The sequence below is a fragment of the Colias eurytheme genome, chromosome 28, assembly GCF_061535395.1.
Source record: "Colias eurytheme isolate Ceu_HAF_F1 chromosome 28, ilColEury1 Martin Lab GWU primary, whole genome shotgun sequence".
NCBI classification, from domain to species: domain Eukaryota; kingdom Metazoa; phylum Arthropoda; class Insecta; order Lepidoptera; family Pieridae; genus Colias; species Colias eurytheme.
Genome location: NC_143007.1, coordinates 3,789,465 through 3,813,698, shown reverse-complemented (window position 1 = coordinate 3,813,698; position 24,234 = coordinate 3,789,465). Strand labels below are relative to the sequence as shown.

The 24,234-nt window shown below is 36.7% G+C and overlaps 1 protein-coding gene across 1 annotated transcript in view; it reads left to right on the top strand.

Annotated features, from left to right (window-relative positions):
• enc (R3H domain containing protein encore) overlaps positions 1–24,234 on the top strand; it is a 67,833-nt gene that overhangs the window by 29,846 nt on the left and 13,753 nt on the right. Inside the window, exons 5-20 of the mRNA XM_090117468.1 lie at positions 781–941; positions 5,130–5,221; positions 5,629–5,686; positions 5,829–5,884; positions 6,583–6,712; positions 7,167–7,297; positions 10,601–10,700; positions 11,334–11,463; positions 12,353–12,448; positions 16,366–16,474; positions 17,310–17,408; positions 18,052–18,152; positions 19,190–19,282; positions 19,561–19,621; positions 20,138–20,214; positions 23,360–23,929. Coding sequence (XP_089973594.1) covers positions 781–941; positions 5,130–5,221; positions 5,629–5,686; positions 5,829–5,884; positions 6,583–6,712; positions 7,167–7,297; positions 10,601–10,700; positions 11,334–11,463; positions 12,353–12,448; positions 16,366–16,474; positions 17,310–17,408; positions 18,052–18,152; positions 19,190–19,282; positions 19,561–19,621; positions 20,138–20,214; positions 23,360–23,929 — 2,064 coding nt within the window. The remainder of the gene's footprint in view (positions 1–780; positions 942–5,129; positions 5,222–5,628; positions 5,687–5,828; positions 5,885–6,582; positions 6,713–7,166; positions 7,298–10,600; positions 10,701–11,333; positions 11,464–12,352; positions 12,449–16,365; positions 16,475–17,309; positions 17,409–18,051; positions 18,153–19,189; positions 19,283–19,560; positions 19,622–20,137; positions 20,215–23,359; positions 23,930–24,234) is intronic.

The window sequence follows — 24,234 nt, the reverse complement described above, 5'->3', positions numbered from 1 at the left end:
CTTTAGACTTGATACCTGCTTGAAATTTCCACCGATTAATTATATATGCTTGAAGAAGATTTCAACAATAACTTGCACCTGCTCGAAAATTTCAACAATTACTTACACTAGTCGAAAATTTCAACAATTACTTACACCTGCTCGAAGATTTCAACAATTACGTATACCTGTTCGAAAATTTCAACAATTACGTATACCTGTTCGAAAATTTCAACAATTACTTGTACCTATTCGAAAATTTCAACAATTACTTATAACTGTTCGAAAATTTCAACAATTACGTATACCTGTTCGAAAATTTCAACAATTACTTGTACCTATTCGAAAATTTCAACAATTACTTATAACTGTTCGAAAATTTCAACAATTACTTATACCTGTTCGATAATTTCAACAATTACTTATACCTACTCGAAAATTTCAAGAATAACTTACACCTGCTCGAAAATTACATCAAGTACTTACAACAGCTCGAAGTTTCCATTATTATTTACACCTGCTCGATTTTCAACATTTCTCAAAAATTTCAACAATTGCTTAATTACACCTGCTCGAAAATTTCAACAATCTACTAGGTATATAAAAATATGTCGGGTTTTCCTTCCTGACGCTATAACTCCAGAACGCACGAACCGATCTCCAAGGTTTTGCATTCGTTGGAAAGGTCTCGGGCTCCGTGATGTTTACAGCAAAGAAAAGGTGTCTTTGGTGGTGAAACGGAGTTCGCCGGGTTTGCTAGTTATCTATAGTTTCGAAGTTTCCACTTCTTCGTACTTGCAGATAACATCAGGCGGTTGGGAGGTGGACGCTTACACTGAGCAGCGCTTACGCACGCGTCGCTGGCTCGGGCAGCGGCCGCACTCGGACTCGTCGCGCGACTTTCTGTCGTACAACCCGCGCGTTATGTGCGTGTGTGGCAAATGCGCTTGTCCGCACTGCAGGTGAGTCGTTAAATAGAGTATAAATCAAATCAAATCTGTTTATTTGCTCGTATAATATGGTCATACAAAGGTGTTAATATACAATATTTATATCACATATATACTGCCATTGTAAATGGCGTGCAAAAATTTTTTGAAAGTACAAATTAAATTATCAATGATATAGGAACACATTAATACATTCAATCAATAAAAAAAGACAATAAATTACAAAATACATACAAAATTACAATTAAATTATGTTAAAATTCATACTTTAATGTCAGATCAGTATAGGCAGATTAACGTAACCTGGCGCGTTCACAGTACTCACACATATGCAATTTCAATATACAGTATATAGTTTGATAATCTGTCATATGATGATGGCAGGATTGTTAAAAATTAAATAAAATTTATTTATTTATTAGTCCTTTTGATGATTTAATTACGATATATGCTCTGTTTAAGTAGTTTTTTTTTTGTATAATTACTATACAATGGATCGATTCCTTTGTACCTAAATAATGTGAGTAAAATTATAAATATGAGTTGTGAACACGATAAAAAAACACAAACAAAATGAATGCTATTGTTTATTTTGATTTTTAATTAAAATATACCTATGTTTTAGCTCCGTCACGCTGGAACCCGCTTTAAAAAAAACCTTACTTTTTTTCAGCCTATTTTACCTACAAACGATGCTAATAAATGTAGTATAGGTCAATTTTTTGTAGTCTTATTAGTTACTTAGAAAACATCATTGATATCGTTCGAAGTAAAAAATATAAATAATAGCGTGTTGATTAGTTTTGGAATGGGTTCCAAATTGATTGTAGTTTATTGTAGTGGCAAGAAAATTCTTTATTTGCGTTGTTTTATCTCAAATTATTGCAAGAAGGTCACAATAACAAGATTTTAAAAAATAAATAACACTTGTTCAAAAACTACAAACGATGCCAATAAATGTAGTATAGGTCAATTTTTTGTAGTCTTATTAGTTACTTAGAAAACATCATTGATATCGTTCGAAGTAAAAAATATAAATAATAGCGTGTTGATTAGTTTTGGAATGGGTTCCAAATTGATTGTAGTTTATTGTAGTGGCAAGAAAATTCTTTATTTGCGTTGTTTTATCTCAAATTATTGCAAGAAGGTCACAATAACAAGATTTTAAAAAATAAATAACACTTGTTCAAAAACTACAAACGATGCCAATAAATGTAGTATAGGTCAATTTTTTGTAGTCTTATTAGTTACTTAGAAAACATCATTGATATCGTTCGAAGTAAAAAATATAAATAATAGCGTGTTGATTAGTTTTGGAATGGGTTCCAAATTGATTGTAGTTTATTGTAGTGGCAAGAAAATTCTTTATTTGCGTTGTTTTATCTCAAATTATTGCAAGAAGGTCACAATAACAAGATTTTAAAAAACTACAAACGATGCCAATAAATGTAGTATAGGTCAATTTTTTGTAGTCTTATTAGTTACTTAGAAAACATCATTGATATCGTTCGAAGTAAAAAATATAAATAATAGCGTGTTGATTAGTTTTGGAATGGGTTCCAAATTGATTGTAGTTTATTGTAGTGGCAAGAAAATTCTTTATTTGCGTTGTTTTATCTCAAATTATTGCAAGAAGGTCACAATAACGAGATTTTAAAAAATAAATAACACTTGTTCAAAAACTACAAACGATTTTATTATTAGTTGAAATTATAAAAAAATAACAAATAGTAGTACTAAGTTATATCACATATCACTCTTGTAATTGCATATAAATATTTATGATTATTTTATTACATAAAATAGCATATGTATTGTTTTTTTCTTCATTAAATCTTTTTTAGACACTACTTTTTTCTTAGAGCTGCTGGAGATTCCGTCATGAAGTTCCCATTTATTGTTGCTTCTACGTAAGTAAGGTCGGTAATGACCAGTCTCATTGATATACAGGGTGTCCAGCAGCAGATTTCAATGTTTGAACGCTTCTAGTTTTAAAACGCGACGTGCGAGGGGGACGCGGGGGGTGTCATTCAGCGCGTGAGTTCTGCGGATTTTTTAGTCGCCATGGAGCAGTGGAGCGGAGAGCATCGCGCTTATGCTATTGAGGCATACTTTTCGGGTGATTTCGCTGGCAAAAACACGCCGTCGGTTTAATAACCATTATCAAATTCAACGTTTAAGAGATGGACCTTCGATAAATTTGATACAGTCGTGGCTAGCAAGGTTTAGGGCTACAGGTTCAGTCATTAATAACCCTAGGCCGGGACCAGCACCATCAGTATCCACGATAGAAAAATTAAACTTGTTATGAATTCTGTAATTGAAAATCCTCGTTTATCACTTCGCACACGTTCGTCGATATTGGGAATTCCTAAATCGTTTTTCAGGTCATTATGTGAAAAAAGGTTAAGCTCCATCCATACTAAATTCAGATTATTCAAGATTTGCTACGGCTCATACTGCTAATGTGTCAATGAATTCAGTGCGGCAGTTATTTCCTGAAAAGCACATATCCCGAAACGGCACCATCCCGTGGCCACCCAGGTCACCAGACCTAAGTCCATGTGACTTTTTCTTGTAGGGCTATCTAAAAACTGTGGTTTACCAATCAAATCCAACAACCATAAGACAACTGAAGGAAAATATCCGGGCTGAAATAAACAGAATTCCCAGTTCCCTTTGCAAACAAGTTTTTCTCGACATGCGGAATAGATTGAGGAGTGTGTGAGAGTAGAAGGGCGGCATTTGGAAAATGTAATTTTCAGGAGATAAAATCCGCACTCGTCTTCTTTTGACTTTAATAAAAATATTTTGTTTAGAAATAATACTTCTTTTTTTACAAGCCCTCAAACATTGAAATCTGCCACTGGACACCCTGTATATATGCTCTATGGCACCAACTAAAATGTACGTATTATTTAACACTTCTAGCTCAGCAGGGATTTGTAATAACGAAGTGCCAGAATTCGGATCCCTTTTGAGTTTCGGATGGAATTTATCCATTATTTCATTTTAATTACTTTTGTCGTCTCAGCAGTTTCGGATTATTAAGTGACTTTGTAACATTGAACAGCAAACTACTGAACATTAAAGATATCCAACTCTTTTTTTTTTTTAACATATATCATGTGCAATTTAATGTACACTAAATTACGAAACTCCCACACGCATACACAAACACGCACGTGTGCGAAGATGTATGTATGAGCATGAATATTTTTTTTCTAAAACTACAAACGACACGAAATCCAAGGCTCATAATTGTTTTGAATATATTAACTTATTGAACACTAAATTTTTTGTTTTTTATTGCTTACAGGGGTTCAGCAGCCACTACAAACATATGAGTTTAGCTACAATCAACTACATTGTTTGTAGTTTTTGAACAAGTGTTATTTATATTTTAAAATCTCGTTATTGTGACCTCCTTGCAATAATTTGAGATGAAACAACGCAAATAAAAAATTTTCTTGCCACTACAATAAACTACAATCAATTTGGAACCCATTCCAAAACTAATCAACACGCTATTATTTATATTTTTTACTTCGAACGATATCAATGATGTTTTCTAAGTAACTAATAAGACTACAAAAAATTGACCTATACTACATTTATTGGCATCGTTTGTAGTTTTTGAACAAGTGTTATTTATTTTTTAAAATCTTGTTATTGTGACCTTCTTGCAATAATTTGAGATAAAACAACGCAAATAAAGAATTTTCTTGCCACTACAATAAACTACAATCAATTTGGAACCCATTCCAAAACTAATCAACACGCTATTATTTATATTTTTTACTTCGAACGATATCAATGATGTTTTCTAAGTAACTAATAAGACTACAAAAAATTGACCTATACTACATTTATTGGCATCGTTTGTAGTTTTTTAAAATCTTGTTATTGTGACCTTCTTGCAATAATTTGAGATAAAACAACGCAAATAAAGAATTTCTTGCCACTACAATAAACTACAATCAATTTGGAACCCATTCCAAAACTAATCAACACGCTATTATTTATATTTTTTACTTCGAACGATATCAATGATGTTTTCTAAGTAACTAATAGGACTACAAAAAATTGACCTATACTACATTTATTAGCATCGTTTGTAGGCAAAATAGGCTGAAAAAAAGTAAGGTTTTTTTTTAAAGCGGGTTCCAGCGTGACGGAGCTCTATGTTTTGTCTTCCAGGGGCAAAAGGAAACATATATGTGCGATGAAGCAAGACTCAGGCATCGTGTGTTCAGTGGACTGTCCGGAGTGTTCAGACTGTGAAAACATAGGTGAATAAAAATAAAAAACTTTTTCAGAAATTAAAAAAAACTTAAGTAATTATTAAACAACATGGTAAAGGGCAGCATTTTACAGCAAAAGCATATATCTTGAAATTTTATCAAAAATTAAATGTTAAATTCTTATAATAAATGATGAAATAATTGTATATTGAAACACAACTTGTGGATGCCGATATATAAACTTTATTTTATATGAAAAGTTTATATATATATAGCAAGCTACATTGTGCGTATACGACATTACACTACGAACCAAAGAGATAGGAGGAGGTCAAAGACAATTCGTTTTTACTATAGATAGTCTGTTGTATACACAGACTATACAACAGTTAAATATTACTAAAATACAGATTATAATATTTGTCTATTACAACAATATATATTTATGGTTTCAGGTACAAATGGCAAAACGGAGAGCGTTGATATCGATGAGAATAATATATTTTATTGTAGGTAAGATATATTTATTTCCTATAAAATTTTATGATCTACAGACTAACATTAATGTTAAAAAAATATTTTAAACGGATTGTTTTTTCATCATGCAATAAAACTTTATTTAAAATAATAATTTATTTTTCCTTTATGTTAACAGGTGCCCAGACCGAAAAGAAAAGCCAAAAAGTATATCTTTAAGTGGAAATGATACAGGTATATAAATATTATTGAAAATAATATTTGATCATTTATAGTATAGAAATATTGCTTTAAAGATAGATATTGTCACGTTAAAAAGTTGTCCGAAGCAAAACTCTGCCTACGTACATAACAGGCAGAGTTTTCTATTGTACGAAACAATGGACTATGACTTTGAACATCAAATACATTAGTAAATACTACACTAAATATCGCCATTTAATGAACGCACTAGTCATTCAATCAAATAGCAGATTCAACTAGATGACAGCGACATATACAGGGTGTCCCGCTATTGATATACTAAGCGCGAAGGGGGTTGTAGTTTTGCATACACTGATCACATTAAAAACAGTTAAACAACAAAATTAAGTAAAAAAAAATCCCATTTTTTTCTCCAAATCCATCTAAATTAGCTTCGCGCAGCCGGCATATACCGCTTCGCTAATGTGAGCAATTTGTCTATGAAAACATAATCTTAAACGATAGCTCACGTGCTGGTGGCAAAGTTTGGCGGGTTGTTTGTGAGGGGTGTACACATAGAGTTTTAAGAATTCATCTATTTGAAAAAAAATGCATTTTATAAGTATTGATTACGTACTCAGCGTATGCAAAACTATATACTCCTTTGAGCTTAGTATACCAAAGGTGGGACACCCTGTATAAGGTATGCCTTTTTATTTTTTTTTAAACTATATTTATTGTAATTCCAGATGAAAAAGCCGAGTTATCAGATCAAGAATTGGTCAATTTCATACGAGACACTTTAAATAAGAACCCAAAAGACAGGATCACGTTGTTAAAGATCGAGAGGGACCTGCATGCGCTCGTCAATGATGTTGGGTGAGCTATATTTATATTAATATACATCTTTTATATTATTTTTTATAGGTCTGAATTTTTTTTTACTACGGATTTGATATTCAGTTTTATAGCATTTAAATAATTAAGAAATAAATAAATAAATATTTCCAGCCAATTTTCACACACGGCACGATCTGATCCCATACTAAGCTTTCGCTTGTGTTATGGAAACCAGATGGCTGATAAATTTATAATAATAGAAAAAATCGATCATGAGGCTGGATTCGAACCCGCGTTCCATCGTTACAATATTGTAATAATATTTCAATATTGCTTGAAATTGTTGTTTAATCATCTGCAAGGCAAAGCGTCTTTCGCAAGTTCGAATCCTGTCTCGTGATCGAATTCAAAAAAATTGCTCATTTACCAACAAAATTAAACTTTAAATAATGTCCTAACCTTACGTTAATTACATTTTTACTCTATATTCCAGCCGCTGCATAGTCCGTTTCCCGGTGATGACGTCATACGGCCGCATGCTTGTCCATCGCTGTGCCGCGCTGTTCCATCTCGCCCATCACATAGACCACACGAACAAGAATTGTGTCATCGTGTCTAAAAGTGGTGAGAATTATTATTCATGCTACATTTCCAATTCTATATTACCCATGCTATATTTCCCGTGCCTCATTTCCCATGCTTCATTTCCAATTCTATATTTCCCGTGCTACAATTCCCATGCTTCATTTCCCATGCTACATTTCCCATGCTTTATTTCCCATGCTACATTTCCCATGCCACAATACCCATGCTTCATTTCCCATGCTACATTTCCAATTCTACATTTTCCATGCTATATTTCCCATGCTACATTTCCCATGCTTCATTTCCCATGCTACAATTACCGTGCCACATTTCCCATGCCACATTTCCCATGCCACATTTCCCTTGCTACATTTACAATTCTACAGTTTCCATGCTTCATTTCCCATGCTTCATTTCCCATGCTTCATTTCCCATGCTACATTTCCCATGCTTAATTTCCCATGCTACATTTCCCATGCCACAATACCCGTGCCACATTTTTAATGCTGCATTTCCCATGCCACATTTACCATGCTACATTTCCAATTCTATATTTCCCATGCTTCATTTCCCATGCTTCATTTCCCATGCTACATTTCCCATGCTTCATTTCCCATGCTACATTTCCCATGCTTCATTTCCCATGCTACATTTCCCATGCCACAATACCCGTGCCACATTTTTCATGCTGCATTTCCCATGCCACATTTACCATGCTACATTTCCAATTCTATATTTCCCATGCTTCATTTCCCTTGCCACATTTCCAATTCTACATTTCCCATGCTTCATTTCCCGTGCCACATTTCCCATGCTTCATTTCCCATGCTACATTTCCCATGCCCCAATTCCCATGCTTCATTTCCCATGCTACATTTCCCATGCTTCATTTCCCATGCTTCATTTCCCATGCTACATTTCCCATGCTACATTTCCCATGCCACAATATCCGTGCCACATTTTTCATGCTGCATTTCCCATGCCACATTTAGCATGCTACATTTCCAATTCTATCTGCTTCATTTCCCTTGCCACATTTCCAATTCTACATTTCCCATGCTACATTTCCCATGCCACAATACCCGTGCCACAATTTTTTCATGCTGCATTTCCCATGCCACATTTACCATGCTACATTTCCAATTCTATATTTCCCATGCTTCATTTCCCTTGCCACATTTCCAATTCTACATTTCCCATGCTTCATTTCCCATGCTTCATTTCCCATGCTACATTTCCCATGCCACAATATCCGTGCCACATTTTTCATGCTGCATTTCCCATGCCACATTTAGCATGCTACATTTCCAATTCTATCTGCTTCATTTCCCTTGCCACATTTCCAATTCTACATTTCCCATGCTACATTTCCCATGCCACAATACCCGTGCCACAATTTTTTCATGCTGCATTTCCCATGCCACATTTACCATGCTACATTTCCAATTCTATATTTCCCATGCTTCATTTCCCTTGCCACATTTCCAATTCTACATTTCCCATGCCACAATTCCCATGCTTCATTTCCCATGCTACACTTCCCATGCTACATTTCCAATTCTATATTTCCCATGCTTCATTTCCCATGTTTCATTTCCCATGCTACATTTCCCATGCTACATTTCCCATGCCAAAATACCCATGCTTCATTTCCCATGCTTCATTTCCCATGCTACATTCCCCATGCTTCATTTCCCATGCTTCATTTCCCATGCTACATTTCCAATTCTATATTTCCCATGCTTCATTTCCCTTGCCACATTTCCAATTCTATATTTCCCATGCTTCATTTCCCTTGCCACATTTCCAATTCTACATTTCCCATGCTTCATTTCCCGTGCCACATTTCTCATGCTTCATATCCCATGCTACATTTCCCATGCCACAATTCCCATGCTTCATTTCCCATGCTACATTTCCCATGCTTCATTTCCCATGCTTCATTTCCCATGCTACATTTCCCATGCTACATTTCCCATGCCACAATATCCGTGCCACATTTTTCATGCTGCATTTCCCATGCCACATTTAGCATGCTACATTTCCAATTCTACATTTCCCGTGCCACATTTCTCATGCTTCATTTCCCATGCTACATTTCCCATGCTTCAATTCCCATGCTACATTTCCCATGCTTCATTTCCCATGCCACAATACCCGTGCCTCATTTCCCATGCTACATTTCCCATGCTACATTTCCCATGCTATATTTCCCATGCCACAATACCCATGCTTCATTTCCCATGCTACATTTCCCATGCTTCATTTCCCATGCTACATTTCCCATGCTTCATTTCCTATGCTACATTTCCCATGCTTCATTTCCCATGCTACATTTCCAATGCCACAATACCCATGCTTCATTTCCCATGCTTCATTTCCCATGCTAAATTTCCCATGCTTCATTTCCCTTGCCACATTTCCCATGCTTCATTTCCCATGCTACATTTCCAATTCTATATTTCCCATGCTTCATTTCCCTTGCCACATTTCCAATTCTACATTCCCCATGCTTCATTTCCCGTGCCACATTTCTCATGCTTCATTCCCCATGCTTCATTTCCCATGCTACATTTCCCATGCTTCATTTCCCATGCGTCATTTCCCATGCTTCGTTTCCCATGCTACATTTCCAATTCTATATTTCCCATGCTTCATTTCCCTTGCCACATTTCCAATTCTACATTTCCCATGCTTCATTTCCCGTGCCACATTTCTCATGCTTCATTTCCCATGCTACATTTCCCATGCCACAATACCCGTGCCACATTTTTCATGCTGCATTTCCCATGCCACATTTTCCGTGCTACATTTCCAATTCTATATTTCCCATGCTTCATTTCCCATGCTACATTTACAATTCTATATTTCCTATGCTTCATTTCCCTTGCCACATTTCCAATTCTACATTTCCCATGCTTCATTTACCGTGCCACTTTTCTCATGCTTCATTTCCCTTGCTACATCTCCCATGCCACAATTCCCATGCTTCATTTCCCATGCTACATTTCCCATGCTTCATTTCCCATGCTACATTTCCCATGCCACAATGCTTCATTTCCCATGCTACATTCTATATCCTGCGGCACCCATGCCACATTTCTCATACCACATACGCTACACCTTATGAAACATTATTATTAGTTATTACCTATACACTGTCCCGGTTTGACTCGCGATAAAAATAAACATTACTTATTATTCTTTTGTCATATTATGTAAAATATCATTTTGAATAATGCTAATATAATTAAAAATATTACTCATAATATGCAAAGACATCCTTTACATACTTTATTTACTAATTAAATATACACATTTAATTATATATTTATATTTCAGGCACAAGTGGAGGCAGGATACCATGCACCAGTTTCAAGCAGTGGTGCACTAGAGCCTTCCCGAAATCACCGCCTAGGAGACATGATGATACTCTTGCTAAGTGAGATATTTGCTTATTTATATATTTTAACTAGCGGTCCGCCCCGGCTTCGACCGTGGTACCTACATGTTTAAACTAACCTATCTCTCAAGTTGGATCGAACTGCACATGGTGTGCGAATTTTATTATAATCGGTTAAGTGGTTTAGGAGTCCATTGAGGACAAACATTGTGACACGAGATTTATAATTTATATATATTGAGATGTAAATTGAAATCCAAGAATAAAATAAGGGCACATCATCTGTGTTCACCTGGTTAATACAATAAGTAATGTCGTGTAAATGCAGATATGTAACTTTGGTATGTAAAGTTGGCATGAATCCCCATGAGTTTAAGCTATATTGATAAAAATTGGTTTACACACTGCAAAGAGGTTTAGCTAGATGTTAATAATTACATTATTCAATGATTGCTTGAATGATAAAGATGAGCGTGTTCTATTCTAGTGGAATTTCGTGTGACAATAAAGATAGATAGATAGATAATTCTTTATTGCACACACACACACAAGATTTACAAAAAACACAGAAAAAGACAAATAGATGCAAGTATGTACAAATGGCGGCCTTATCGCTAGGCAACTAAACTAAAACATATTTAACGTGCATTAATATTATTGTTTATATTTCAGGTCGATATTAAAACGCTGCGGCGCCGGTGCGTTAGAAGCGGGTGGTAGTGGTGTAGACGCGCCGCGTAGCAAGTCGCTCGAACAACGTGAACGGGACTACGAGCGTGTGCGACGAAGGATATTTAGCTCGGTAACATAGCAAATAGTGTGTAGCTCTACGCCGTAGTGGTGACCGTAGCCGGTATAATACGCCTTTGCGGCATAACGTCAAGCGTAGCCGATACTGTGTAATTCTACGCCGTAGTATGTACAGTGTAGCCGATAAATCGCATCGACTTCGCCGTAATGCATAGCTTGCATATAAAGTTGGTAGAACAGTATCCGCAACGAGAATGTGCGGTAGCGGATATTCATCTCGGTAATGTTGCCGATTATGGTGTTTGAGGCTTAATTTATATTAAAACACAATGATGATACAACAATTCCTTTATTCACGACAGCAAACTTTAATTTCTGAAATTTACTACACCTTATTGTGTAGCTCTACACCATAGTAAATCGTGTAGCCTTTACAATGTCGATCTACGCGAAATGTCAAACGTAGCCGATATTGTGTATCTCTACGCCGTAGTGTAGCACGTAGCCGATACATCGCATGGACTACATCGTAGCGCGTAGCGTAGCCTTCAACTTGTAGTCTTTCAAGAAACATAGTTTACTCTCTCGCTGCCCACAGCTGTAGTAATCGTAACGTTTATAAGTAAACAAATCATCATTATTAAATGTTCAATTGGCGTGGGTAGAACGTTGTAGCAGCCTACGGCGTAGTAGTCCTCGCATAATTATAAGCTTCCATTTCATTAATGAACTCAATTTATATAGATTACCTTGAGATAGGTGATAAATAAATCATTCTTAAAGCCATAATACGAGAATATTACATTTTTTGCATTTAAAAATTGAATGCAATTTGTATTAAGAAAATATACTTTGTATTTTTTTAAATAAGTTTTGTGACACACATCACTAAAAAATAAAACAAAATTGTGGAACATAATCATTATATATTTTTCTTGTAGGACAACTGCACACAGGATGAAAACCAATGGCCTTGGTTATCGACCGGTCCCGTTAAATTACTCACTCCTGACGGTGGACGAAATAAACTTGCAAAGGTATAGTTATTTTTAATGATTACCAATTTCAATTAAAAAGCATGTTTGTTTAATAATATGACCTGAGAATTTCTTCGTTTTTGGTATCGTCAGAGAATTTGCAAAAAAATGCTCTATGCTTTTTTTAATAAGACTACTTTTATAGTGTACATTCACTTCAATGTTTCACAAAGTAGAGAGTTTAGACTTTAGACAGTCAATAGTAAATGCGGGGGTGAACTTTTATATAATACAAATAAAACATTTAACATAATATACGGATATTATACATTTTACGTTAACATAAGTTAGTTATAATAATAATACGGGCATTTCTCCGCAACTCGACGTCAAGCGCCTATTTTGCGTGAGAGAGGGAGGTGGGGGAAACCAGCTAAAATTGAAACCACCCGAGCTCCTCCATGAAGCCAAGCAGCTTGTGAGGGCTGCCAAAGGCTTCGGGGAGGGACCCGGGAGACCCCAGGTGTCTTGCCCTGTACTCCGCAACCCCCTTACATTCCATGATGACGTGGGCTGCCGTTTCCTCGGTCTCCATGCATGCTCTGCATAGCGGACTGTCTGTGATCCCTAGATTGAAGAGATGTTTGTTAAAGGGGCCGTGCCCTGTGAGGGTCCCTGTTATTACGCGTAGTTGCACTCTACGTAGGTTGAGAAGCCGACGTGCAAGTCTCGAGTCAATGTCCGGTAGGGCTTCTCTGGCTTGCTTGCAATCAGATCTGCATGACCATTCCGCTCTCTGAGCAGTGCTAGTGAGCTGGGTAATCATCATCCGGGTCCAGCTAGCAGGTAGCGGTATAATGGGAAAAGGTCCCATGACCGGTGTTTCAGATGCCCTTCTGGCTAGTATATCAGCAGCATCGTTTCCACGTGAGCTACTGTGTCCTTTTATCCATTGTAATACTAGGGAATTTCCCAGGTCACATACCTTAGTGAGGGCTAAGTGACACTCAAGGGTCAACCCTGAAGTGAATTCATGGCTTTTGATTGCCATGAGTGCTGCTTTACTATCCGATAAGATCCGAATCGAATAGTTTGTTACATTTCTTTTAATTATGGCCGAAGCTGCAAGTAGAAGTCCTAGGCATTCAGCCTGAAAGACTGTATTATGGGGTCCCAAGGGGTGCGAGATGTTAATGTTTAGGTCCTCAGAGAAGACCCCAGCACCCGTGCCATTTCCAGTCTTAGACCCGTCCGTGAAGATTAGTAGGTCTTCAACGCTGTTGTGTTCTGACGTGTATTCACGTAGCTGTATCTTATATTTCTTGTCAAAGATGAATTGTTTTGGGATCTTATCACTTATGGCAAGGAGTGAGGACTCCTTCTCAGCTGCCATAGTTAAGATCTTACTGTGTGCTGTAGGCACCATTCTCCATAGGTTTTGTGTCTTTAACCTTACAGCTGTCGCTAGAGCTTCTTGTCTTACAAAAAGATGTAGGGGTGGCAGGTCGAGCATTGCCTCAATCGCAGCAGTCGGTGTTGTGCTCATGCTGCCAGTGATTGCCAGACAGGCGAGTCTTTGAAATCTCTGCAGTTTGCTTATAGCCGCCGATTGTTGTGTCTTTGGCCACCAAACCACAGAGCCGTAAGTTAGCATTGGTCTTATGACAGTTTTGTAGAGCCACATTGTGACTTTCGGGGAGAGCCCCCATCTATTACCAATCATTTTGTGGCACTGCCAGAAAGAAATGCTTGTTTTTTCGATCTTATTCTCAAGGTGTTTGTTCCAGTTGAGTTTATCGTCTAAGGTAATCCCGAGGTACTTAACCTCTTTCGATAACTGAAGTACGGAGCCAAATAGCTTTGGTAGCTGGTAGCTTCCTAGAAGGCGTCGGTTAGTGAATAGAACAAGTTCCGTCTTGCGCGGGTTCACTGAAAGGTCATATTTGTTGCACCAGCGCTCAACTATTGATAGAGCTCTCTGTGTAATTTCACAGACAACACTCGTGAACTTACCAGAGATAAGTATTACTAGGTCATCTGCATATCCAATGGTATGGAATTTGTTTTTGTTTAGTGTGCTGATCAAGTCGTTCACAACTAGGTTCCACAGGAGCGGTGAGAGAACTCCCCCTTGTGGGCAGCCTCTGGTGACCAGCACTTTCTTTGTTTTATCCTTGCTAAGTTGTATCTCTCTACTGCCTAGCATGTTTATAATCCATGAGACTACTGTGGGGTTAACCTCATGCTGTGATAGGGCATTTTGTATACTTGAGTAGTGTGTCTTATCGAAAGCTCCCTCAATGTCTACGAAAGTGCCCAAGCACATTGATTTTTCTTGTAGGGCTTCTTCTATTTTGGACACTACACAGTGTAAGGCCGAATCGGTAGATTTACCGTGGCTGTAAGCATGTTGGTTCCGATGTAATGGAATACGCACGAGGGCAGTATCCCTAATGTGTCTGTCACAGAGCCGTTCTAATGTTTTGAGTAAAAAGGATGTGAGGCTGATAGGTCTGTGGGCCTTCGCATCCGTGTAGTCTGTTTTCCCTGGTTTAGGAATGAAAATAACATCAACAGTCCTCCAGCTGGTCGGTATATAGCCGTGAGCGAGGCTGGATGTCAGAATGGCAGATAGGTGAGACGTGAGTATCGGCCCCCCCCATTGTAGTAAAGCCGGGTATATACCATCTGGACCAGGTGCCTTGTATGCTTGAAAGCTGTCGATTGCCCATTGTACTTTTTCCTTACTGACTATGAGCTCAGCAGTACTCCAGTTTTCCTCACATGGTGTGTGGGTTGCTGTGTCTTTCCTTTCATGTCGTTGTATGAATTTGCAGCCGGGGAAGTGTGTCTGCATCAGAACAGCTTCCGTCTCAGCTGGTGTTTTTGTAAGAGTGTTGTCGCATTTTTTGATCGATCCCAGCTTGGACGTATTGCAGCAGGAGATGACTTTGCGCACTCTGTTTGCTTGATTACAGGATTCAATGCCATCACAGAATTTCTTCCATCCTGCACTGCTTCTGAATCTTATTTGTCTTTTGTATTCAGCTTTGTTTACTTTGTAAGTGTTCCAATCGTGGTCGCAGTTAGTGTTCATTGCACGGTTCAGTGATCTTCTGACCAATTGTCTTTGTTTGGCAAGTTCCGGTCCCCACCAGGATTGCTGTTTGGCACCTGTTGCTTTCGTTACCCGCAGTGGGCAGGCAGTGTTATAGCTGGAAATAATATTTGTAGTTAGTTGCTCTGCCAGACGTTCTAAATCCTGTATAAGCATTATTCTGTCTGGAAAGCATGAATTCGCGAGGAGGTTTTCAAGATGGGCCCGATAGAGTGTCCTATCAGTTTTCCTGGGATTCCTTGTAGGAATGGGTGTAATAGTGTTAACCTGTAGGTTAAAACGTAGCCACCTGTGATCGGAGCAAGAAGCCTCCTTTGACACGTGCCAGTTGTTAATGCTCTCTATGATGCCAGGGGTCGCCAGTGTGAGATCAATGATAGTTCTACATCGGCGAGTAACGAAGGTTGGTTCAGCACCTGTATTTACTAAATTAAGACTAGTTGTAAATAAGTATTCAACAAGGTCTCTGCCTCTGTTGTTACCTGTAGGCATCCCCCATAGGGGGTGGTGTGCATTGCAGTCTGTACCAGCGATAAGCTCCAGACCCTCTCCCGCGCAGTACTCCACCAGCCTGGCAAATTCTCGCGGTGGTGGGTCTTCGTCTGCCGGCATGTACGTCGAGGCGATCACAATGTTGGGCCTGTAGTTGTTATCCCCTAGTAGTAGGATGGCGCATACATCCCTAGAACAGAATTCTGTTAGTGGATGCACTTGTAGATTATTAGAGACATAAATACAGGATCTGGGTTTATTAGAACCTGTTATGGAAATAATCTTACCTCCGATGTTAGTGAGGCCGTTAAGTTAGTTATTATTTATATACTCCAAAAAATAATTACTTATTAATTACCAAAAACAGGTACAATCGCTCGAATCCCGTGATGAAGGAACATCACGAGGAGCGGTGGCCAAAAGTCACAGCTTCGGCGGCTACGAACCTACACAGCCGAGATTGCTCAGCAGACAGGGTAACATACATATAAATATTATATACATATGCCCGTTAACAATATTCAAACTACGGTTATAGATAGACAGCTATCTCCGATAGCTAGTAAGGTTCTACCTATCGTAAGATAGATACGATATTGGGAACGGCCGTTACTGGCTGACAGCTGTCAAAACGTTTTTGGGACGCTCAAATAGACAAATTCAAAGAGAAAAATATACCTCTAGTAAGCAGTTAGTCCTCCAGACGATAGATAGCGATCAGAGATAGGTTAGCTTATCGTTAGTAAGCTTATTGGGATGCCAAAACAAAAGATAGATAGCATTTTCTATCTTTAGTAGGGTCAAGATAGATACGATATTGGGAACGGCCATTAGTGATAAAATACATAATCATATAACAGTATAACTTACATGTACATGGATATAGGCACACACTACGCAGCAATATGCAGCTACACAGGAACACTCACACGCACAAGTTATATTTACACGAATATACATATAGAAACACATACAGCCACACCTTCAACGTGTAAACACATATGCACGCACACACACATACACATAGATAAATATGCACTCATACGTACATACACGGATATGTACACGCACATAATACGTGCGTATACGCACCTGTACTTTAAATACTTGAAGACATGTTACACATAAATTGAATCAATTCAAAGTGTATTGTATCGTTCAAACAACTCTGCCTAAACATATAAAGGCATAAGTGCAATTTTGGCACTGATAACAGATATATATTTTCCACAACTAGACATGTCATAGTTGTTTATAGTACTTCGATGTATAAAACTAAAAAAATACATATGAATTTGATTTATTTTGCAGGTGATTTAGCTTCAAGCAGTTGGCGCTTATCGCCCTCCAGTTCTGGATATAAGACGTTGAGTTTGAGAAGCACTGACTCTGTCACGCCTTCGCCTACTGGTGAGTTTAGTTTCTTGTATAATCATCATCACCATCATCAGCCCATATACGTTCCCACTGCTGGGACACGAGCTTATTATGAGGGTACAGGCCATCATCCACCACGCTGGCCAAGTGCGGGTTGGCGGATGACACATGTCGTCGAACTTTTTAATTCTTCGTCATGTCGGTTTCCTCACGAAATTTTCCTTACAACATGCGCATATTAAAATTGAAAAATCAATTTATTTCCTGCGCGCTCGCCTGGTCTCGAACTCCGGACTTATCGATTCGAAGTCCGAGGTCTCACCACTGAGCCACCACTGCTCTTATATAATATTAAAGATTAAATTACATACGTGACGAATTCACCCGCGTAATTAAGTTTTTCCTTTTAATCCGTATGTTTCTGTGGGAATAAAAAAAAATAGCCTAGGTAGACGTTCTTTTGTAAATGTTTAAAAAAAGAAAAGAATGGGTATCTAGTTAGATGCACCACTTTTGACTCAAGAGCAATTGAATGCTTTTTGATGATTTTTGCTTTGATGAATTTGTTTACGCTTAGGCTTATAAATATATTATAGAATTACAAGCTTATAAATGTTGTCAAAATTGCCAAAAATAGTTTTCACAGTACATTAAAATCATTTTTTTTTTCTTGCAGGCGGTGCCAGCCCTGAGCCGGGAAGCGAATCGGCGACCCTCGTGTGGGCGGTCACGGATTTGTCCGCTGTGCCACCGGGCGCTATTGTTATACATCCACAGGTATGTATATTTATACTTTGTGAAGTCTAAGTAATGTCCCATGTCCCCAAGTGGGGTAAGGGGCAGATGCATTATACATCTGTTTCACTGATCGATTTTCTTTAGGGACAAGTAGGTGATCAGCCTTCTGTATCCTACCAGACCGAGACATTTTTTTATCTTCGTCTCCACCGGGAATCGAACCCAGGACCCCTCAGTTCTACGCTCACGCGTCAACCACTGTACCAAGGAGGCGGTCAATACTTTGTATACTTCCTTAAAAATATTGATTATGCCAACTTAACAGTGGAAGATTATGAACAGAGAATGTTTGCTAATTTTGAATAGATATTTGACAAAGTCAAGTGCTTTATTTGGCATCGAACTCAAACTAAACTAAGTCTAAGGCTGCGTTTCCACCTGCAAGTAGACTTGCAAGCTGCTGTCAGACAGACGATCGGACATTTCTTGCGGAAGTTTTCTTGTAGATGGAAACGCGGCCTAACAATTATTTATTCAAAAAGACTTCGTTTTGAAGCGCTTTTGAAACCCCAAAATACAGAAAAAAATACGAAAGCAGTTTCTACATAGAAGAACCGGCAAGTAATTCCATAGTTGCTGTTTCAAAATCATAACAATGTAACATCACTACATAGTATAAAACAAAGTCGCTTTTTCTGTCCCTATGTCCATATTATGTATGCTTAAATCTTTAAAACTACGCAACGGATTTTGATGTGTTTTTTTGTAATAGATAGAGTGATTCAAGAGGAAGGTTTTAGTATATAATTTATTAGGTTTTAGACAAAGCGGGCGAAGCTAGTTTTACATATTTTAAAATAATAAATCATAATATTAAAGATACATTGAAAATATACGTATGATTAAATTCCGTAATAAGGTTAAGCTGCAGAGTTTGTTTGTTTCAAAATGCTTTCTCAGGAACTACTGAACTAATTTTAAAATTATTTCACCGTTGAACATGTACATGATATAACCTTTTCTATGTATAGTTTTATATATAGTTTTATATTCTGTATGTATGTTTGTATCTCCAGACAGGCAGACCACTAACGAATCCCGACGGCTCCATATACCACTTCGATCCCGCGAACCCGCCCGCTTTCTGCAATAACGTTCATAATGATAAGGTAAAAATATAAATAAATACTACCTATATAATTAGTCGGTTTCACAATTTCTAGATATTATATATTCAACTTATTCGTCACTTTAATTGCCAATATACGTAAAAACTGTTATAGTTTATCAGCAAATGAAAAATCCGTATTTAAATAAACAACGTATTTTTATAACTCTTCATCAAACCAATGTAAATGCTCATTTGAATTAGAACATCTTTTTACTCAAACCCATAAATCAATTTGCATTGTTATTTTATCTGTATGATGTCTTTTCCCACTTTCAGAATGATGCAAATGAAAAGCGAAGAGGCAAATTGGAAAAACAACATTCATTTATGGATACAGGTGAGTTTTTGTTATTATTAACTAGCTTTCCACCCGCGGCTTCGCCCGCGCAGTCAAAGAAACACCCGCATAGTTCCCGTTCCCGTGGGATTTCCGGGATAAAACCTATCCTATATCCCGGGGTAAAAAGTAGCCTATGTCCTTTCTCGGGTATCAAAATATCTCTATACCAAATTTCATGCAAATTGATTCAGTAGTTAAGGCGTGATTGAGTAACAGACAGACAGACAGAGTTACTTTCGCATTTATAATATTAGTATGGATTAATATTCTTTGTTATTTAAACCCAGAAACTAATGATCAGACTTAATGTATGAATGGTAAAATTTTCGCTGAAAAAAATTATATATATTTATGATATTATAATACTCCTGAATCTATTTTTAATATGTAAAAGGAGAGACTAGTTTGTATTTAAAAAATTCATTTTAAGAAATTCATATGAGATCCGGCTCGAAGGACCGTTTAAAAATACCCTCAAATTGCATTAATTAACATATTTATATATATTTTCAGAGTGCGAATGCCCCACAAGTGAATGCAGGAAGTGTTGCCGTGAATGCAGGCAAAATGGACAGAAGTCGGCGGAAAAGGTAGTTTTATTTAAGACTAGCTTTCCGCCCGCGGCTTCGCCCGCTCAGTCAAAGAAAAACCCGCATAGTTCCCGTTCCCGTGGGATTTCCGGGATTTCGTCATTTTCCCGGGATAAGAAGTAGCCTATGTCCTTTCTCGGGTATCAAAATATCTCCATACCAAGTTTCATGAAAATTGGTTCAGTAGTTTAGGCGTGATTGAGTAACAGACAGACAGACAGACAGAGTTACTTTCACATTTATAATATTAGTATGGATTTATTTATTTTATTTTATTAGAAATACCAACGTTTGTTTACATATTATAAATGCGAAAGTTTGTGAGGATGTGTGTGTGTTTGTTACTCTTTCACGCAAATTCTACTGAACCGATTACAATGAAATTTAGCACACATATAGAGGGTAACTTGGAGGTGATGAATTAATTTTTCTAACATTTACGGCCCTTTTTAAACCTTCGTAATTTTTATATTATTAAAGTTGTGATGAAAATTCTTGACAAGAAAGTTCAATAGTAACACAATACGTCTACCGTTTTAGAAACATGATTCCATGATATTTTCTCGATAGAAAAAAAATACAAAGTTCTCATTGTTATTTTTTTATAATCTCTGGCATCTTCAAAATAACAAACGTAAAGTTACGACTTTTTGGATATTAACTATAAAATATACAACCTATACGTCTACCGATTTAGAATTTTGAAATATGCGATGGTTTTGAAATAAACAAGAAATACTTGAAATTAGCGCGCGACCAGCCAATATAGCGAGAGCCGTCCTGTACCTTCCTACCCCGATCGCTGCACGAGTCATTCCCGCTACGGCCGTCACACGGGGAACTTGTGTCGCTCGCGCAATCGTAAAAAAGGGTGACAACACGATAAGACAAAATGAGACAAATGGGGACAATAAAGAAAATAAGAAGAAGAAACATAAAGGTTGGAGGAAAAAGAATGCTTACAATTGGAACAAATTAATGAAGAAAGTTGGTTTTATTTTAAATTTGATGATAATTGTATTATAGACGATGTTTGATATGTACCCCTGTTTTAAGTACATAACGAATGTGTAAGATTTTTTCATTTATAGCATAGATAATCTTTTCAGAAATCCGGAATCCAGAAGGAAAATAAACCCACTGATTGTTCACAATGTGAACCCACTCCTTCGTAAGTACCTTTATTCAGTCAAAAATGTATGTTATCAACGTTCTACTGGTTTTATCGCATGATTCCATTTTTAGCAAAAAGCAACAAAGTGCAAAGAAATAAAAAATCATGGTGAACTTAGTGGAAGTATGGCGGACATAATATGGAACAGGAGCTCATTGGAGTAGTATTATATTTAAAAAAAATACGAAATAATTTCAAGAATTACATTTCTTAGAAGGTGGTAGATAAGTATGTTGTTTAAAGAATTTGATGTTGATATTTATTTCATTTATACTTACTACACCTGTGCGGGAAATTGCTTAGTAATAAAACAGGTTTATATTCATATTTACATAGTAATGTGAGTTTTCATTTCTAAAAATTTTGTGTAAGTATATTAAATTGAGTTCCTGAGTGATCTGGAAACACAATTGGGCCCGGAAGATGGCGCTGCAGTCACTCCTCCTAATGACATGAACCGATTTGGATGAATATTTGTGTGCACATTTCATTTTTGTGGGATGATTGGTTGATTCGCTTTCACATTAGCTTATATTATGTATTTTTGTTGTTAGAAAGTAAACTTAATTTAATGTTTATAATACATTATTATTGGTATAAATAAGCCAGTGTTCGTCTCACATTGCTGTACCTGCCTACCTACCCTACCAGGGCCTAACTTTGTTCTGGCTATTTTATTTTGATTATTTGTAATGAATAATTACAATTATAATAGAGTGCAAAAAATAAATACATGCGTCAATATATTTTGTGTTTTTTTTTAACAATTTTTTTATTTAAAAAAATATCATTCCGACCGCGGCTTTGCCCGCGTGGAATACGATTATATCGTGAATCCTGTTTTATCCCACAGAAGTGTTCAGTTCGGATAAAAAGTATCCTATGTGTAAATCCAGGCAATTAGCTATATTTTATCAAAATTGGTAATGTAGTCTTGACGTGATTAAGTAACAACTAACAAAAAAATATACAAATTAACATCCAAAGTTTCGCATCAGTTTTACTGTATTAGTGATATCTTCCACTCTTGACTTTGACTGAGAAGAATTAGGGTTTATAACTTCTTTCAGAAATAGTACCTTTCATTTCTGGGCATGATGTAATATCTACGTCAGCATCAAATTCTATCTAAATCAATTCAGTAGTCCGCGTTATTGAGTACCATTTCATTTTTTCAGAGTAACAATATTTTTTGTTATTTTAAAGATTATTTATAACCTGTATTATTTTGTAATAAAGTAAACATTACGAAATAATAATAATTATTAATAATGTCTAAGTAGTTGTTGGAAAGAAGATTATTTGTTTATAAGCAAGAAAATAAAACCAATAAATCAACAATTGAATAAATGTATAACAATATTATAACTGTATGACGACTCCATACATGTTTGTCCCGAGTCGGCCAGCGGCAGCGCGGCGAGTTTGCAAGAATGACTTCGCGCACACCCGCGTTCGCGATAGCGAGCTATTAGACTCCGCCCGCCAAGCAGTGGATTTTTTTTTGTGTATCGTCTTAACACATAGGATAGGTTTTATCCCGAAAATCCCACGGGAACGGGAACTATGCGGGTTTTCCTTTGAAAACGCGGGTGAAGCTGCGGGCGGAAATCTAGTTAGTAATATAGGACATAGGATAGAATGTGCAAAATATTCCTTTACATTCGTCCTGTTTACTATTTATCATGATGAATATTGCTTGTTAAAATTGGTTCATTATATTTGAACCTATTTCTATAAAGTATTAGTAAATATAATAAATAAATAATAATAACTTTATTTTACATAAATAAATAGGTACAGCTTATATATGAATCCATAGGCTCCTGAATTAGTTAAATAGTATACTTAAATAAGGTTTTAATATGGACTAAATTCTAATATTTCATAATTATTAAATGAAGAAGCGATGATATTATGCTGTTAACATTTCGACGTTAATATTTACTTTTTATATAATATTTCTTTCAGACAACGCCGCAATGCTCCAAAAACAACTCGGTACAAAATAGTCCGATAAAAACGCTCGCAAACCTAGACACGAAAGATACACACAGAACAGAAACACCAGAACCGAACCATAAAGAAGAAACGAAACCCGTGATCGAAGTGCAACCACAGAGAATAGAGATTAGAGAGAATTCAAATTCCGAACAGAAATTCGAAAACAAAACGGTCGAAATTCAAAAACCGGAGAACAAAAAGCTCGAAACGCAAAAGTCGTTTGACAATTCGCAATTTGAAAATAATTTGCCGGCATCGCCAGCCAATCAGAGGCAGGAATCGCCGAATCAACGTTATTCAAATCCGACCAATCAGAGGCAAGATTCGCCGAATCAACGTTTTTCAAATTCGACCAATCAGAGGCAAGATTCGCCGAATCAACGCTTTTCAAATCCAGCCAATCAGAGACAAGGAGATTCGACCAATCAGCGGCCGGCTGAACATCGAACGTTCGAGAATCAACGGTTGAACAGAACGTATTCGCAAGAGCACCAAGATGTGGCTTATCAGAGTTATTGCCAGGGATATAGGAATGAGGTATGTTGTAATGTGTATAAAATATATTATTTACTATAGTAGTATGTACGCAAACATTGCTAAAGTTGAGAAATCTTATTAATATGTATTTACGTAAATAATATGTATCAAATATATTATAGAATACCCAGACTTAGCTAGAGTTAAGAATCCTTATTAATATTTACTTGCGTGAACATTATAAATGGCCTAAATAATAGAGGAAGTGAAAATGTTATTTTCGTTATTGTTTTTATAACGTTTTATAAATCTGTTTATTTAAAAGAAAAATTAAGCTATGACACAATTTACTTATTATGCAAAAT